Source organism: Tympanuchus pallidicinctus, unplaced genomic scaffold (genome assembly GCF_026119805.1).
Source record: "Tympanuchus pallidicinctus isolate F22 unplaced genomic scaffold, pur_lepc_1.0 scaffold4, whole genome shotgun sequence".
Classification (NCBI taxonomy): domain Eukaryota; kingdom Metazoa; phylum Chordata; class Aves; order Galliformes; family Phasianidae; genus Tympanuchus; species Tympanuchus pallidicinctus.
This window is the reverse complement of record NW_026294758.1, coordinates 47,422,207-47,441,721: the sequence shown is the minus strand read 5'-3', so window position 1 is coordinate 47,441,721 and position 19,515 is coordinate 47,422,207. Positions and strand designations below refer to the sequence as shown.

The following is a 19,515-nucleotide window of genomic DNA, read 5'->3' as shown; positions in this document are numbered from 1 at the left end:
ACCTCATCACCCTTGTAATAAAAAAAAAATAAATTCTTACATGTATTCTAAATCTCCCCTCTTCTTGTTGGAAATAATTACCATTTGTCCTATCACAACAGATCTTGCCAAAGAGTCTGTCCTATTCTTTCTTCCAGCCACCCTAATTTTCAAATATGCAAACAGAATAACTAAAATAAAAAACTATTAAGCTACATTAAAAGATTGATGAAGTCCATGTGTTATTTGGTGCTTTGCTAGATTGCTGCTTTGAATACTGAATTTACAATTGTTTTAATCACCTTGAGCAACTTACTAAAACAAATGAAAAAACTTTCTTTGAATTTACTCTAGAACATTTAAACAGCAGTTCCGTATTTGCCTATGTCTATGTTTCTTGAGCATAAGCTCTAGAAAAATGTAACTGTGTAAATGGTTCCAAGACAAAAAATGTTACAGCTATGTGTGCACATAATATTGCATTTCAAATAGACAAAATGAAAAAGTAATCCATCATCACGGTTTTATATGATTTGTTAGATTATAGCCTGGAAGAAAAAGGGAAGTTAGTATGTGATCTTAAAAGGACCGTTATTTACAAATACTATAAAAGTATTCTAAACAATTTTTAAATTATATAATCATAAAACTGAGCTATTCAGGTTCAAATCATGGCTTTAATATTGACTATACTGTATGGCTAAGATGGTTAAAAGTATGAAATATTTGCATGGTCAGACATGCTACATTGACTCCAACTCCAACTAAGCTGCAATGCTTATAGAACAGTAAAGTATCACTGCAGAAGTCAATCAGAAGAGAAAAGAAGAAGGATAGAAATGGCAAATTCCTTAAAATAAGTGCACATTTAGGAAAAAAAAAATAAAAATACCAGAAAGTTTATTATACATATCATGGAGTGAAAAACCAAGTATTTTCCACAAATCAATATGACTTGCAAAGTGGAAATTAATACTAATTCAATACACAATTTAGAATTCTATTTTAAAAACTTTTAAAGCCAATTATTTTAATAAATGTCAACTAGACTATTAAATGACAAATATAAGAAAAGCTTAAGAGACAAAGAACAATACTCTACATATTGGCCTTTCTTGAGTTTTATGTCAATAAACACTGCGTTCTAAATAAGGTACCATATTTAGTAAGTTTCATCTAGATCGCAGCGACTTCTTCCAAAACGACTGAAGTGAAGGAAAAAATTGATTGCCACAAAAATATGTATTTTTTTTTTTCTCAAGTCAAAGGGATATATTCCTATCAAATAATTCTGTAAACCTTCACAATCAAGAAAGAAATAGCATGATGACAATGCAGTGACATCTGGATACAAATCTTATGATCACATTTCTATAACAATTTACTGACATACAATTTATACACTGTAAATAGTACAGAGGACCAGGAGTGAGTGGAATAGCTCGGGAAGCAAGGGATATTTTATAATTCTTTTTGGTTCTATACCAAAATTTTGAACCTCAAAGTAGACTAAACAAAACATATCAACCAGTGGATAAGTTCAAATGCTAAGAGAAATTTCTAATGCTTGGCCAAACAAATGGTCCCTTTTACAATGACATTTAAGTTATTTTATTATTGTTCATTGTCCTGTCTTCAATGTGATTATGTTATAAACATCTGGAACATTTGGATGTTCACAAAAGAATTAAAATCTAAAATATTACAATATAAAAGTCTGTTCTGTATAATATTTTGTATAACAATGTAGTGTGGTTCTCCTCATTAAATATTGGCATTTTCTTAAAAAACAAACAAAAAAAGCCACAACTGAAAAAAACACACAAACCAAAACCAATCAAACAAAACCACATGACCCAGAACAATCCTGGCTATGATTTTGAGTTTATCAGACACATACAGAAAAAAATCCAACACCGATTATTACATAGATTATTAATTTGATTTCTGAGTGACAGCCTTGTATTTTTACATTAAAACCATAAACCAAATGTAATTTTTTACTGTAAAACAATAAAAGAATTTGCATGTAACTACCTATAAGTAAAGTTTAGTAAAGCTGAAAAAAAATAGACAAGGTGAATAGAACCTAATCAACATGGAAAAAATATCAAATATAAAACGACTAACATCAACAGAAAAAAAATCATTTCAAGAAAGTCTAGAAATAAACAAAGTAATATGATTATAAATAATAAGTTTCAAATTAACTTTGTGCCCTTCTCCTTTCATCTCACAGACATGTTTATTGTTTTTATCACTATATCTGGAGATCATGTTCTTACACGTCTTCAAGCTTCCTGTGTGGAAAATTCTTAACTGTTAAGATTTGCAGAATGTGAACAAAAAGTAAGATAGTTAATTAAGACATATATGTGTACTTTAGTCTAATATTCTATTTCTTTCCACGCTGCGATATGAATCTTTAAGATACCCAAGTTATTTCATAATCAGCTCACTACTCAGAACAAATGAAAAAACATCTAAAAATGTTTTTAATGTTTTAATCTGAAGACATTATTTAGTTATGCTGTTTGCCTTTTCCTTTTCATATACTTGTACGTTAATATATGGTACACAGACTGTTCTTCGTAGGCAATTTTACTGAAAATGTCGAAAGCCAGCTAATTAAGCATAATTTTGAACAATACTTCACCATTTACACTATAGTTTGCAAAACAAACAGATGTGTCAACTTGTGTTAACACAGGTTTAAAACCTCAGAAACAAATAATACCCTGCAAGATACCATCAAGACATTCAATCTGACAAAATAAAGCCATGAGAGATGCAGTAAAAAATTACAAGCAACTAAGATGGAAAGATTAAGAGCACAAAGTAGTAATAAAATAAAACAAACATTCAGAGGCAGGCTAAGCATGCAGAACAAGCAAAAGAGAGTGTATGTGAAGTAGAGACAACTTACATGACTGTTGAGAAGAGAGCTTCTGTGAGTGGACAGACCATCAGACTTTTGCAGTGTCTCAATCGCCATTTCAATCTGATAATAGATGGCATTAAAAAAAGGACTCAAGACAAGATAGTAAAAAAGTCTGATCAGAGAAGTTTTGAAAGGCGCTTACAGATCAATAGAAATGCCTAGTTTTTTTTTCCTGGCTAGGACATATTTTCTATTAAATGTTGTCATGCTGGATCTCAGAGAACACAAACCTCTCCACTGAGATCGGAAAGCATTTTGCTTGCACACATACTGCAGGATCACAGCCTCACAATTCAATTTACCTTTCTCCTTGCTCAGGAAATGAGAGCTCTCCAGATTTGCTTAAGAGCTACACTGAAACATAAAAAAAACCACAACAAAATAATCCTAAATAAAGACAACAATGCCTGACTGAACAAAAGTATCGCTTATGACCAAGAAAATTATCCCAAGCAGAATTTTAAGACAGGCATCCATACATTCTCCCTTCAACTACAACAGGAAGAGCTGTTTCCATACTGAAGAAACAATTGAATTAGATACAAAACTTCCTCTTTCTGCAATAACAAGCAAATCTCAATCCCAAATAATTTATTGGTTTTCTGACATTAGTTTCAGTGGCACAAGGTATCACTGACTGCAGCAGCACCATCGAAGTATCCCCAGCTGCCAAAGTAAATAGAAAGTCAGGAGTCACACAGACAGCAGGATCCAACCTTCAGAAAAATAGCTTATTTTTTCACAACTTAAAATAGAATTTTAACTTTGTATTTTAGAACAACACATTGCTATTAAATATTCAGCATCTTCGAAGTGCAAATGTATAAACACTCACACATTTTTCCCAATCTTTTCCTTTGAATATCAGTGGATCTTTTCATGCTCTATAACAACATTAAAGAGTAAAATTGGAACCTGACTGCAGTTTAGCCAAGCAAGAACAACATTGAAAATGACAGAGACAACGGGATGTGCAGTAAGAAAAGGCATATAATTAACTACATTAAATGGCCACAACAAAAGCAATGGAAAATGCAATGGAAATGCACTTAGATTTTTAAAACTACTTTTCGTTTTCCCTGTAGACCATTTAAAATTATCCTTCCCCATTCTACTTATATCACAGTACTATCAAAAGATTTTAGTGTTATAATTTATCAGTGTTAGTCTACTTCATTCTCTGAATACCAGAGACTGAAAAATAGTTGATATTAAAATTTACAGCGCAAAATAAATTAGCTTCTCCCTTCTTTATAGTATGACTGGTCAGTATTTTTATTCCAATAGTTGAGATAAGTAATTCCTTCTTTCTTTCCTGTAACTGCTTAATATCAGCTACATAAACCTATCAAAGAAGTGTACTGAGTATATGATTACTATGTAAGAAAATGAACTCTGGCACGACGACAACTTTCTTTAATCTGATTTCTTCTTGCTTCAGTAGAAGAAACTATGAGGTTAGAGTACTCAATCACATAGAAAAATTCAAATTTTAAAGGCACATAGAATGATAAAAAGTATAAGTTTAAACATTATTATAGCAAGATCGATTTGCTACATATGGTAAAAATTTCCCTTCATAATTCCACAACCAAAGTATACATATATATATATGTCCTAACTCTTAATCTTAAGTCACTTGTTCAACAATGCTTGCTTTACAACAGTACTACAACACTAAGGTTACACCTCATTCCTTCTATTGCATTACTTCCATTATGCTGCTGCAATGCTGGTCCTGTTTGCTCAGATAATCAGTTGGTTAAAAGTAGCAATAATTGCTCTTAAAAAGAAAAGAGGTACTGCAGATGCCACTCATTTCTCACTGCTATGTTCCTTCAATGTCTTGCGACGCAGTGCAATTAACCAAATAAAGACAGCCCTTCTTTTTGGTCATTTGGGAAAATTTGTAGCTGAGGTTTATTCTTTAAAGTAGCTTTCACCAGTATTGCCACTGAGGACAATGACTCTGTCTTTGCAGATCCCCAGGTTTAAAACAAGATTTTTACAGTGTTAGGATCATCTAGTCCACTTTTTCTGCATAACCTAAGCCAAACAGTCACCACTAAAAATGTTACCTCTAAAATGTTAATTAATTCATCAAGCTCAGAAAGATACCAGTTCCATATCTAAAATAAGCCATCATTATCTCTAAGGAATCAAGTTTCACAACACAAATTGTTCTAGCTACCAATTATTTTCATTATTTCTAGCCTAAATTTTCATAAGGCGAACTTCTAGTTTTATCTGACAGATATCTCTCTAATAAAAGAAACCTTCTTCTTATGTAGCAATACAATCACATCTTCAGTAGTTTTGAACATAAAATTACTTCAATTTGAAGGAAGATTTTTAAGACACTAAATCATTCTCATCTCTATTCAAAACTGCATTCAAACATACATGAACATTGATTACATAGGTAATGTAGTCATTTTTACTGTTATATTATTTAGAATATGAAAATAATATCAACTTTTTTTTTTGCATAAATACAAATAAAAAACTAATATCTATGTGTTTCTAGCAATGTATATTGAGAGAGTCCAGGCACAGCTAACAATATTTGCACTTGAAATGCTTAATGAAAGAAAGGAATTACACATTCATTTATTTGAATGTGTGATCAGTCATAGATTTTCTCCTTTTCTTCTCTTAAAAAGACTAAAAACATTCCTTATTAAAGTGTTTTGACTGATAACTGAGATATACACTGTAATTCTATCACTCCCACAATAACTTGAATATAACCATGTTAAATATTGCATGACAATCACCTTTCATAGTAACATAAGCAATGGGGGGAGCAGGAGGGGGGAAAGAGGAGAATGGATGGAATAAATTAAAGCATGATAGTCAAGAAAACTGTGATTCGAGACATCTCCCTTAACTTACATTGTTTGCCTTACATTGTTTGGACACAGTTGTTAATGATTAAAGGTATTTCTCTTGAGATAGTAAATTCAATACTTTGATCCCAATACAGGCATCTGGAAATCCACATTGTTCAGTCTTTATGTGATCTACTGATTCAGAAGTTATTAAATATCCTTGTTAAGTTTATGCCTTAGTTTTCATTAACATGTTAATAGACAAACATAATATACATAATAGTTTCAGATATGTATAATAAATTTCTAAGAGCCAATGGCAAAAGTAGCAGCACTTTTTCACGATTCAACTAATTAACACAAAGTATTTACAGTAAGTTGTTCTGAGATGGTGAGGACATAAAGAAGACAATTAGCAGAAGTTTAAGACCTGATCTGATTGATCTGAAAAATCACTCAGAGCAGCCACAGGCTAGCGAAAATCCAAAATGTTTGGGTTTCGGGTCAGATGATATTTTCCTTCCTAAAGCTGCAAATGAAAAAAGCTATCCATCTTCTCTGCTCATGGTTCTCAAATATATGGTCAGAATGATTGACCAATTCCACTTTCTCTCCCCAGAATCATCCAGTTCCTTGTATCTATGATTCAAATATTTATAACTTCAAATATATTCTAAGCTAGTTTTCTTTCTGTCAGTTTCCCCCATATTTGATACAAATGCCCTTGTGAAAAACAAAAAAAGTCCTCCACTTAACTCTAAAAAATATCTGGAAAGGTCACATATATATTCGTTGCATTTCTCACATAAGAAAAAAAAAAGTGAGAAGCTAAAAGAAAAACCGAGTTCAGATTACAATTATTATTAACATCAAATTTGAAAGCATTTATGACAAGACAGAGCCAGAGAGAGGTATATAGGCTATTTTAGAACAAACAAGTATTTAATTAAAATCAGAAAAACCTACTCCTGCAGAAAGGTGATGCCTGAACTCCAGCAATAATGACTGTTAAAATAACATCACTGACAAGTCATCTTCCATCCAGTTTAAGCATTTTTAGTAAAATAAAATGAATTAATAGAAATTATTTTCATGGATTCAAAGATATCTATTTTAAATATTTAATAATAAAAAGTTGTATTTTATGCAGTCCTTTTTTTTTTTAATTTTTTTTTTTTTAATTAATAATTGGAATGCTACACTTGCCAAAATTTTTTTCAAGCAACACTCCATCTTCAATTTTAATATAAAAATATCAGAATATCTGGTGGAAACAAACCATGAGGTGCTTGAAGGCTTTTCAGACAGAAAACACAAGAGCCAATGAATGAAGATTGAAGCTAAACTGACTCAGAAAAGAAACAAGGTGAAGCAGATGCAGGACAGGTTTGTGAGGTCATTCTCCCTTATCCTGATCTTGTAGAAGGGACACAGCATCAATTCAAGAAATACCACAGAGCAGCAAAGGACTCACGGGGTAGAGAAATAACAATTATTATGGTCACACTACATCACTGAAACCTAGCTCTTGTTCTGGAAGAGAATGATGATGCTCCAGAGTTCTCAAGGAGAAATCAAAGAAGAAAAGTCTTAGAGAAGGGAGTTCATAATGGCACAAGGTCATCAAATCTAATTTTCTTCCCCACGAGCTAATTCACACCACTTACACTTTTTAAATTTCTTTATCAATTGTAGTGATTACCCATTAATACAATTAATTTAAAAGAAGAAAAAAGAAGTTTATCTGCCTCCTCCTATCTAGAAATGGATGCTTCTTTTTCCACAAAAGACATGTTACAGTGCAAGCAGTCAGACTGCTTGATCCAATATTTCTCTGCAGCGTAAATGTCTATGCATCTTTAATTTTATCAGAAATTCTTTGTTTTATGCTGAAAAATATAAAGTGGACCTAGCTAACTAAAAATTCTGCAACAGATTATCAGAAAAAAGTGAGGAATGGAGTTGGAAGGAGTTTCTCTACTGGGAAAGAGATTAATTAATACAATCACAACCATTTTCCAAATTATTACAGAATCACAGAACCGTAGGGGTTGGAAGGGACCTCCAGAGATCGAGTGCAACCCCCTCTGCCACAGCAGGTTCCCTACATCAGGTCACAGAGGTAGGCATCCAGGCAGGTCTTGAACATCTCCAGAGAAGGAGACTCCACCACCTCCCTGGGCAGCCTGTTCTAGTGCTCCGTCACCCACACCGTAAAGAAGTTCTTGCTCACATTTGTGAGGGACCTCGACAGGCTTGAGGGCTGGGCTCGGGTGAACCGAATGAAGTTCAACACAGCAAAGTGCAAGGTTTTGCATTTGGGCCGGAAGAACCCCAGGCACCCGTACAGGCTGGGAGGAGTGGTCCTTGAGAGCAGCTCGGCAGAGAAGGACCTCGGGGTCCTGATGGACGAGACACTGAACATGAGCCAGCAGTGCGCTCTGGCAGCTCGAAAGGCAAATGGGATCCTGGGCTCCATCAGGAGAGGGGTGGTCAGCAGGGAGAGGGAGGTGATTGTCCCTCTCTACTCGGCTCTTGTGAGGCCCCACCTGGAGTACTGTGTCCAGGTGTGGAGCCCTCAGTACAAGAAAGACAGAGAGATCTTGGAAAGGGTCCAGAGGAGGGCGACTAAGATGATCAGGGGGCTGGAGCACCTCCCCTATGAGGACAGGCTGAGGGAGTTGGGCTTGTTCAGCCTGGAGAAGAGAAGGCTGCGGGGCGACCTCATTGCAGCCTATCAATACCTGAAGGGAACCTACACCCAGGAGGGGAGTAAACTCTTCAGAAGGGCTGACAACAGCAGGACTAGGGGAAATGGATCCAAGTTGAAGGAGGAAAGATTTAGGTTGGATGTTAGGGGGAAGTTCTTCACAAGGAGAGTGGTTAGGCCCTGGAACGGGCTGCCCAGGGAGGTTGTGGATGCCCCGTCCTTGGACGTGTTGGACGGGGTCCTGGGCAACCTGATCTGAATGTGGATGTTTGGTGGCCCTGCTAGGCAGGGGGGTTGGAACTACATGATCCTTGTGGTCCCTTCCAACCCAGGTGATTCTGTGATTCTGTGATCTGTGATTTGTGTGGAACTTTCTACGCTGCAGTTTCTGGCCGTTTCCTCTTGTCCTGTCTCCACATATTGCTGAAAAAAGTCTGGCCTCGCCACTCTGCACCCCACACCTTATAGACCTTGATCAGGTCCCCTCTCAGTTGTCTTTTCTCAAGGCTAAACAGATCCAGTTCACTTAGCCTTTTTTCATAGGGCAGATGTTACAGGCCCTTCACCATTTTGTGGCCCTCTGCTCTTTTGTCATGGTTTTATGTTTTTGTTTCTTCGGGTTTCACTATTCCACATCAAAACATCATGTAGTGCACTGGGCATTAAAGTGTTACTGCCCCAATTCCAGGTACCTATCCCTGTACGTTACAGAAGTCATGGGATCTGACCTTTCTGGCTGGGGCGCTCTCTTACTGCCTGGCAGTGAGTGCTGGAAGGTGCTTTCCTAGCCGCTCCAAGCTTTTCAGGTTTGACTCGGTCCCAGGAACTCTCTCTCTCCCATCCTGTCTGAGTTATTAGTCTCAATTTCAATTTAATTGTATTATATTGTGTTATCTTCTATTCCGGTAACATAGTAAAGTAAGTTTTCCTCCATAGATTGTTGCCACTGTTCTTTTCCTCCCTTCCTTCCTTCCTTCCCATTTTGTGTGGCTGGGGTGGGGGGGGAACAGCTGGGGCCTACTGCCCCCCTGGTCATGGGCATAAATTGATCTAGTGAACTCCGTGACATCTTCCCAAGAGATCCCTGTCTTTTTTGTACTGGGGAGCCCAGAACTGGACGCAGTGCTCCAGATGAGGTCTTACCAGGGCAGAGTAGAGGGGGAGGATCACCTCCCTCAACCTGCTGGCCACACTCTTTCTAATGCACCCCAGGATGCCATTGGCCCTTTTGGCCACGAAGGCACACTGCTGGCTCATGGCCAACCTGTCGTCCACCAGGACACCCAATCAAGACACCCTCTCTGCAGAGCTCCTCTCCAGCAGCTCATCCCCCAACCTGTACTGGTGCATGCAATTATTCCTCCCCAGATGCAAGACTCTTCACTTGCTTTTGTTAAACCTCATCCGGTTTCTTACTGCCCAGCTCTCCAGTAAGAAACCAGGTGAGGTTTAACATAATTATAACCCTGTCAGCTTAGAATATTTGTTGTTTATTGTTTTTAAAATAATTAAAATAGCTCTGTACTAAAATTATACAATCAAGATACAACATTTACAATAGGCTTCCTAACTTCATCTGTTATTATTCTTCTATCTTAATTAATTGCACATTTTGGGTAGATATCACCCTTGCTGTAAAGTTAGCATATTTTGCATGCTGTACTTACTAAGAGAAGTAATAATTTGTCCTAATACAAACAATCAATACTAATTCTGCTTTTATTTTATATTTACACGTGCCCTGAAAGAGGATAAACTTCTGCAACAGTGTAAGTGGAGACCTCCCATAGCTGGTGATGACTGATAAGTGACAGCTGTAATAACAGGTCAGTACTAAAGCATATTACAGAAATCAGCACTAACAAACAGGAGCCTCTCACTGACTGACAAGCATAACGATATCTTTACTACTAAAAACTTTATTAACTTAAGATAGTATGCAATATGTTGTTTAGATCATTCCGTTTAATCACAGTAACAATCTGTAGACGTATATAGAAAAAAAAAGATTGAAAGATGATTTACATTTCACTATTAATAATGCAATTCAATTTTCTAGTCAGACTCGTAACCACATAGCTGCATTCATTCATGATAACCAACAGTAAAGCAAGGGGATTCATCTTTCATCAAGTTGCAACATCTAAATTAATTTCAGATAGATAACCAGCTAAGTTAAATCACCTCTTGTTCAACATAATCTCATTCTATGTGCATTCACATCCAAATGTGTTGTTTATATTGTTTCTCTCTCTAAAATTGCTTAGTTATTTATCTGCCTAAAATCTGACATAGGTAAGTCTTATAGTCTGAAGGCCTTTCTACTTTGGGAGAAAAAAAATTCATTTTGAGGAAGTAGAGGACTAATTCGATGCACGAGGCAAGGACACCATGGGAAGAAACAATTAAATCAGTGGAAATAAAACAACTGAAGAAAATGTTACAAATATTCTTCATGCTCACTAGGTGTATTTTGTTGCTTAGTATATAGAAGGATTTTTTTTTAAGTGGTCAAAAGAAAATTGAATTTTTACGTTTCATTCATCCAATACATAGTTTACAACACATACCAATTTCACATATTGGACTTTTAACTTAAAACTTTTTTTTTTTTTTTTTTAACTGCAGCCAAATACATTAGAAAAATCTAACATAACTTACTATAAAAAGATAATGACTTCATCAGTGATGGTGAATAACAACAAAACAAATGAAGCTCCCTGTTGCATGCAGTAACAAAACTATTACCTCAGTGACAAGAGTAAACAAAGCTAACGATGGCCTTATGCCGTAATAAGTAATGCTTCCCTTATTTGTATATCCTTTCTCTTTAGGTGAAAATTCTCCTAGCTAATTCAATATTAGGAAATATTTGCTGAAAATTCTGATAGCAAACCAGACTAGATACATGCTATTTTAATGTCTCCAATAAATGCTCTATGTAAGAATGAAAAATGGAATAATGGTGAAGATCAAATGAGGATCATGAGAGAAATGAGATCCAGTTTTCTAAAGGGCAATCCAAATGAAGTATTGCATTGGTCTATTTTTCATAGTGAATTTCAAACAGACCTGATGTTTTAATATTGCAGTCTAAACTGAATCTTTTATGTTTCAACTGATCCGTGAAAATTTCAGATCACTATAAGTATCCAGATCCTAAAATGATAAAACCTAAAACCTGTGGCCCACCAAAACAGCAAGAAATCCACTTCTGATGTATTCTTATGTCTTGCACAATAGAACCATACAAAATAAACAGTACCTTAAAAAATAAATGAATAAACAAACAGAAGATAATATTTCAGTGTTAAAAATACAATTTAATCATTGTGATTCAATTAGCATTATTTTTAATATTCATAAAAGTAAGTTAATATTGAAGCACAGAAGGTACTCAATCTAAAAGAGGCTGTTTTTTTTATACATGAAGCAAGACAAAGTTGTTGCTTAAAGAACAAACCTCAGATTTTGTTAAATCTTGTAAATTTGACACAAAAGAACTGAATTGTTTTAATTTGTTAAATATACCACAGATTTTTGTTTTGTTCAAGTAATTTCAGGATATTCAACTTTTACTGGACATATTTAAATTTCGTTTGATTTCAAATTCAAATAAACATTTTATGACTGACTTTTGCTGTTATAGCAAAAAACAGAACTTATGATATGCAAAATACTAAACTTCATACTTTCTTAAATGAATAAGGAGAAAACTAGCATGAATAAGTAATATTTGTATTTAAATGCATTTAAATACAATTAAATTAAAATTTTTAGAAAAGAACAATGCGTTTAAAACAACTATAAAAACATACAAATATCATTGGTACCTAAATATTCAAAGTAATATCACTTTTCAAAATTAATTTGATCTTGATCTGCTTCTTACTTGTGGCCACAGAATAATACTCTTGTCCTACCTTGCTTGGTAGTTACAAATCATGTGCAAAAACTGCAAGAAATATCTTTCAAATAATTAATATTTTAAAGAAAAATAAAAGTATTGATTTTATTTAAATTAAAATTCAGACATGTTTTTTTCTTATGAAAATTATTTAAAACACATGTAAATGTTACCAAACACTCTTTTTTATTTAACCGTTAAATATAAAGACAACATTCTATTGCCAGCTGAAGGCTCCTGCTATGCTACTGATACGTATGCAATTCATTCACTATGAGTCTCTGCAATTTTTATTCTCACAAAATAATACTAGATAGTTAAGGTAGTCTGAAAGTTTGTATGAAATAATACATCTACATTGTACAAATGTATATATATATATATATATATATATATATATATATATATATATATAAAAGTACCTTAAGAATCAATATCAAGATATTTTATTGAATCACTTAAGTGCTAATGTAAATGTTCATCATTATTCCAGATAAAATTTAAAAGAATACTAGATTTTACTTGTTACACTGGTTCCCAAAAATAAAGTTGCATTCATTATGGCCATGCAGTAAAGCTAGACTATGTATAAGCCAATTTTCTTAATGGGAATAAGAAAATTTGAGTAAGTGCTTAAGAGAAGAGTTGATGCTCATACTTAAATGTCCAAAACAGTATTTATCATAATTCTAACAGCACGAACCTTCCCACAGCATCATAAGATACCTCCTCAACAGGGTTTTGAAAAGTACCATGTATGAGTAAGAACAAATGTTGAAAGGAAAAAATATGCCAAAATTCTGAAAATACAAGAGTATTTTAAAATATGCTACCACACATACACTAAAGTAAAACAAAAGATAAAGAATGCAGGAAGTTATAACCAACTACTTACAAGCTATGTTATTTGATATATACATCTATTAACATGAATATTTTCAACAATATTTTTTTAATTAAAAAAAAAAAAAAGCTTTTTGAGTTCTTGTAGAAATATATTAAGCTCAGACAGACTATCATGTAAGCGTTCTCAAAATATTCACAGGTATTACATGCGTGCAAAAATATAAAATGTAAATATTTGCAACCCATCTTGGGAAATACTGTTTTGTTTTGTTTTTTTTTAAGTTTCATGCTTGTGCCTTGTTTTTTTTTTTGTTACACATTAATTTCTTGTGTCACGAGAAAGTACTGTGTAGTACTTTACTAGCATAATTTTGTTGTACTTTCTTAAACAAACATCATATCAGTCAGAAAGGACATCTTAATGACTAAGTCCCAAAGATTCACATCAGTATGAAATACTTACTGTAGCTGGGGAAGTCCGTGTTGTATGAGTCACTGAATGACCAGAATTTTCCATTGAATTGCCAATCAAATAGGTCCCTCCTGAGCTGCTAATGAGTTGTCCTCCTGTGACACCCATCTGAATCCCTCCAGTGCCCACCATGCTATGAGAGGAGACCACTGTTGTCACCTGCGCAGAACTTCCTTGAGTATCAAAATAATTTCCCCCAGTGTTTTGGCTGTACATCTGGGTTTCTGTGTAAGGATAAGTTGTTGATCGGCTTCAAGAAAAGAAAACAAAAGGAAAATAAATTATTTGTATTGTTCATTGAGCTGAGGGAAATGTTATATTTCTAGTACATATCTGCAATTGCTATAGCCAAATTAAAAAAGATTGGCAAACAATCCCTTCTCAGAGAATAATATTTCTGCAAATAAATGTACCAAGTAACTAATCCACTAAAAACATTAAAACAAGTATTCACCAAGCCTTGCAGAAAAGTTTGTCAGCCTTACCTGAAGAGGATCAAAGAAAGGAAGTATGACAACAATTAAGAAGATGGACAGGAAGAGTTCATACAATAATTAATATGGAGCAAAAATTGTAAAGCTCCACCCATTTCAACTTTTTACAATCCTACCATAAAATATAGAATTTCAATCATTCGCTATGTACTTTCCATACTAAGATGCAAAATTGCAAACAAATTATGTAAATCTCAGCCAAGAAAGCTCAGTGTTCAAGAATTCCATGTTATCTATTGATTTTAAATGTTTTTATACTTCTCAGTTAGAGCTTGAGATTCAGAACTTAATGGTATTTTAATATGTTTATTTTTACAGGGTGAATTTAAAATTGAACATGAATTTGTGCTATGATGAAAAACTGCACTGAAGAAATAAAACCAAATGAGAATTATGTCATTTGTAAAAAGCTTACAAACATTAAAGAAGGTATGCAGCAAAAACGTTTTAAAAATTATTTTTGAGCATGAAATATTCATGGCCCATTAATGAGTATACTCTTTAAACTATTCAGTCTGAAACTTTTTATCATGTTTCAAATTCTTAATCACTTATATTAAATCATTACCTTGCATGGGTTATAATCTATTCATAATTATTGAATAAGTACTCACTCCTTTGTTCACCAATTATTGAATATGTACTAGCTTTCTTCACCAAAACACATTTTAAAATTATTAACTGTATAGTAGTAATTACTTCAAAGCAAAATTCCTTATTTTTGAAAAATCTGCCTGAAAATTTCATCTTGTTCCACAGTGGCTAAGTTTTGTATTTTAGCAAGTAGGACAATAGAAATGCCAAAGAAAAGAAAATGATCAGTTTATTTAACCATTAATTTTATTTCTTAAGCATAAAAATCTGTAATGTTGCCTGTAATCAACTGACAACACTCATTAACTTGGATTTGCTTATGTTGAGATACAGTCTGTCCAAATAAATACAATTTAAATCTAGTAGGATTCTGAGAAAAGACAAGAGTTGCCAAATTTCTGCTTAAGCCTACAGTTTATTATAATCGTAGAAACCACAAAATCATGCAAAACCATGCAACTAAATATGACAAAAAATTTCTGACATTTCTATCCAAGATTACAAGAGGAGGCAGCATTCAGTATTTATACAGTTGATAGATCATTAGTACATCTGTCCAAGGCTTAGAAGTCAGTGTTTTTTTCCATTTATCTACACAAGGATTAGTTCCTTATTAAAACAGAGAAAGGTAATAGAAAATTACAGCTTGTTCTGTTTTTCTTTTTTAATTATGAAAACAATAAACAATAGACTCAGAGATAATGATCTTTTGCTTCAGAATCATTACTTTTAAGAGAAGTGAAGAACATATAGCACCTTATTAACAATCAAAGTCAGAATTTTTAGTATCGCCACAGACTTCAGAGACTTAGAGAAATTTCAAAACTTTAGATTTCAAATCCTGAAAGTTTTACAAAGCTCACTCTATTATTTCCTCTCAACCCTCTTTAAGTTAATCAAATTCTTTTTTATTTTGGGTATTGCAAAAGCTTCAAAATCAGCAGTACGAAACTTGGAAGTTAATCTACAAGAAATGCCTTGCAGACTCCTGAAAACGATGCAAAATAGTTCATTTGGGAAACATCACTAAAGTAGGCAGCTAATCTATTATTTATTTGGAAAAGTAAAACCAGTTCTTCTTTGCATTGCAGTAGCCTTTGCATATATTTAAGCATCATGCAGTCCTGATTCACCTGTTTGATCAAGCCAAGGTATCATGGTCAAACCTTGTGATAGCATTGAAATATTGCTTCCCTTGTGATGTAAAAGATAACTGCTAGCAGAGATGGTGTTACACCTGACTTGGAAACATACAATTTATTGAATTTACAGAATTTACTCCAATGCAGTAAGGGTCAGTTTAGGAAAAAGTAGTAGTGGAAGTGCAGAATAAACAGTTCAGCAAAATGCCTGTGAAGGAAGTAAGCACTGTAATTTCTCCCAAAAGAGAAATATCCTATGAGGGACCAGTACAATATGGCAATGAATGAAAGGCCAAAGGTGTTGATGATGGTAAAAACAGATACAGATAAAAGAAACAGACTGTCCACAAAGGACATAAGCAAGACATACCACACTTGTAGAAATGAAATTAAAGAAGTAGTACTTTGTACAAATGCAAAGTCTAGAAAGTGCTCAATGTTTCAGAAGAAAAGTGAGTCACTCCGTGTGGAAAGGATAGGGAAAAGCAAATATCTGTTTGCTTTTACCTTGTTCTGATCTACAAATCATGTTATGTCCCTAAATAAGGACTGATTGTATTGCAACACCTAAATCTGCTTGTAACTGCTTCTTATGACTGCACCGAGAGCGATCTTTGGGATAGATAGATGGGTTGGACTTCGAGATAAACATATTTGTTCCAACAACCAGGTTTACATCAGGTTCTTCACGTACACCTGATTATTGGAGATGATAAAGCAAATCTTCAGCAACAGAGATCAATGATGTAATTAAAAGTGAGATAAAAGTGTTATTATTACATGCAACAATAACTGCAACTCAGCAAAGAGCTCTTAAACTAACCAAAAGATGCAGGCTATACCAACCGGATGAGGTGATGCTATGGAAACCAGTAACTCATAGGTTTTAACGTCACTGAATACAACGTGAGCTTTCAACACAAAACTGTGCAAAGAGAAAAACATGATGTTATTCTCTTTAGATATACACAAAGGATAACCTGAAATAAGGAAGTTATATCCTATTTCTCCACAGCACTTGCAGCACGGATATGTAATACATCCTCAAGTAGTCTGGCATATAGTCATTTCTTGCCCATTGCAAATGTTGTCACAGCACCATCTCTTATTTTTCTGTACAGTTGCATATTTAATCTCAGCAGAAGTAAAATCTTCTGAATGTTTATGAGGATTACTTTGGTGATACACCATGACTTGAGATACGTTAGGAAACAGAATCTAACAGTTACTCCTACAGGAAGATTGTGGAATTCAGTATTAGTTAGAATGTGGCATTAGAAAGTTCATCAGAGTTCCAAATACATTAGGCTACAATGTCCTAGCTTCCAAAAGGTTGTGCAACCCAGACAGTGTTTAACTGGAGAGCATGTAGCACAAAGTCAAGATTCCACACTGGAAGTTATTGAGACTAGCATGAGCTGGACTAGGATTGCAAGGTATTATAATTCACCTGTTATACATTATTTCTTAGATTTTATTATAGCATCATAGATTGGTTTGGGTTGGAAGGAACCTTTAAGATCCTTTAAGAACCTTTAAGTAGTTCCAACTCCCCTGCTATAGGCAGGGACACCTCCTTCTAGACCAGGCTGCTCAAAGCCCCATCCAGTCTGGCCTTAAGCACCTCCAGGGAGGGGGCATTCACAACCTCACTGGGCAACCTGTTCCAGTCTCACCACTCTCACAGTAAACATTTTCTTCCTACTGTCCAGTCTAAATCTACTCTGTTCACTGGAACAGGCTGCCAGGGAGGTGGTGGAGTCTCCTTCTCTGGAGATGTTCAAGACCTGCCTGGATGCCTACCTGTGCGACCTGCTGTAGGGAACCTGCTTTGGCAGGGGGGTTGGACTCGATGATCTCTGGAGCTCCCTTCCAACCCCTACAATTCTGTGATTCTGTGATTCTGTGATATACCCTCATACTGTTGCTACATGCCCTTACAAAAAGTCCCTCCTGCCCTTTCCTGTAGGCCCCTTTCTGGTACTAGAAGGCTGCTATATGAGCCCCTTCAAGCTTTCCCTCCTCCAGGCAGAAGAGCCCTATCTCTCACTGCCTGCCCCTGCAGGGGTGGTGCTCCAGCCCTCTGATCCTCTCTGTGGGCCTTCTCTGGACCTGCTCTAACAGCTCAATGTCGTTCTTCTGCTGGAGGCCCCAGAACTGGATGCAGTACTCCAGGTGCAGTCTCATGAGAGCAGAGGGCCTCCCTCTTTAACATGACTTGCAAAACATAATGCTAGAAATAAAACACATGGAGCTGTGTTAAAATGTTGTTATCAAAAGTGTATTTTTGACACGAAAGCAGACTGATTTCTAAAGCCATTGTCTCTCTGCACTGACCTTAGAAATAAGTGTTCTGCATTTTATTTCAGACACAGACATATTACTATAAAATTTAGCTATTAAGGACAATTCTGTCCCTTCAAAAATTCTGTTACTTTGAAAAAAAAAAATTAAAAACAACAGTGAAGGAATAAATCTAGCTATCTTCTCTATCAGTTTTCAGAGGACATGTGTACACGGGAAAAAATTTCTTCCAAGCTGCATCTATTACTTGATTCTATGTATATGTCAAGACTATGATCTACTTACTAATACAAATCTGTGCTCCTGACATCCCATTATGTCTCTGTATTTACATGAATTGATCACAGCTTCACATTTTCTTTGAGCAAATAATTGATGAGACCTTTCACATTTTTGCTTAGAAAGCATCACCTATAATATTATGCCAGCTTATGTCTTAGAAATGTCTACCTTGCTGAAGGATTTTTTTTCCCATTACTCTTCATCTTAGTAAAAAAAAAAACAAAAACATAACAAAAACAACAAACATTTATTTCTTTTCCCAGGATTTGGTTAGAATATCAGATAAGTTAACTCATGTATACTTAGCATATTAAATTAGTTTTCAATTTGATGTATACCAGTAACTTCTGTGTTTTGCAAAATAAGTAATTAGGAAGTGCTCTCTTATTATCAACTATAGACACCAACTGGCAAAACAAAACAAAACAAAAAAACACTGGATAAAATGTACTTTTTTAGCTGAAGATGTATACCTTTATACTGTACAATTTGAAATGTTAGCAGCCTCCACAACTTGTCAGTGTCAAATGTTTGATTTTTCCCTAATTCTACCTTAAATAAATGAATGTTATAATAATAGTTTTATTAATCTAGTAATAAACTCTGAAGTACTCAGTTGAGTTTTGGGATGGATTGCCCAAACCGTTGCAGCAGGTAGGCATGTAAGTATTTCATTTATATCAGTTCTGTAACGAATATTAGCCTTTAGTGGTATTTAGTTAAATATGGCATTATTTACTTATATATTAAGTATGAAAAACAGTATAGATGAGAACTAAGATTTCAAATGTTTTAGCTGTATAGCAGATAAACATAACATTGCTACTTAAGTGCAGAGTAGCTAATGCTCACAATCAGTGCTTTGGTATAGCAGTATAGCAGAAAACGTCTGTGCAAAAAAACTAAGAAAGTCAATTTCCCATGAGAAAAATATCCTGAATTTTCTTTAACTTTTTAGCATATTCCTGTGGTCCCAAAGCTGATAGTGAGTTTCATGAAAACTATAGAGAACA

The 19,515-nt window shown here is 34.6% G+C and overlaps 1 protein-coding gene across 5 annotated transcripts in view; it reads right to left on the bottom strand.

Annotated features, from left to right (window-relative positions):
- RFX3 (regulatory factor X3) overlaps positions 1-19,515 on the bottom strand; it is a 124,671-nt gene that overhangs the window by 28,414 nt on the left and 76,742 nt on the right. For 4 of the 5 annotated variants that reach the window (XM_052700939.1, XM_052700938.1, XM_052700936.1 and 1 more), the window contains 2 exons: positions 13,678-13,936; positions 2,906-2,980 (listed from right to left, as the gene is read on the bottom strand). In XM_052700939.1, the coding sequence (XP_052556899.1) occupies positions 2,906-2,980; positions 13,678-13,936 (334 nt within the window). The remainder of the gene's footprint in view (positions 1-2,905; positions 2,981-13,677; positions 13,937-19,515) is intronic. The other variant, XM_052700940.1, reaches the window with a different exon arrangement.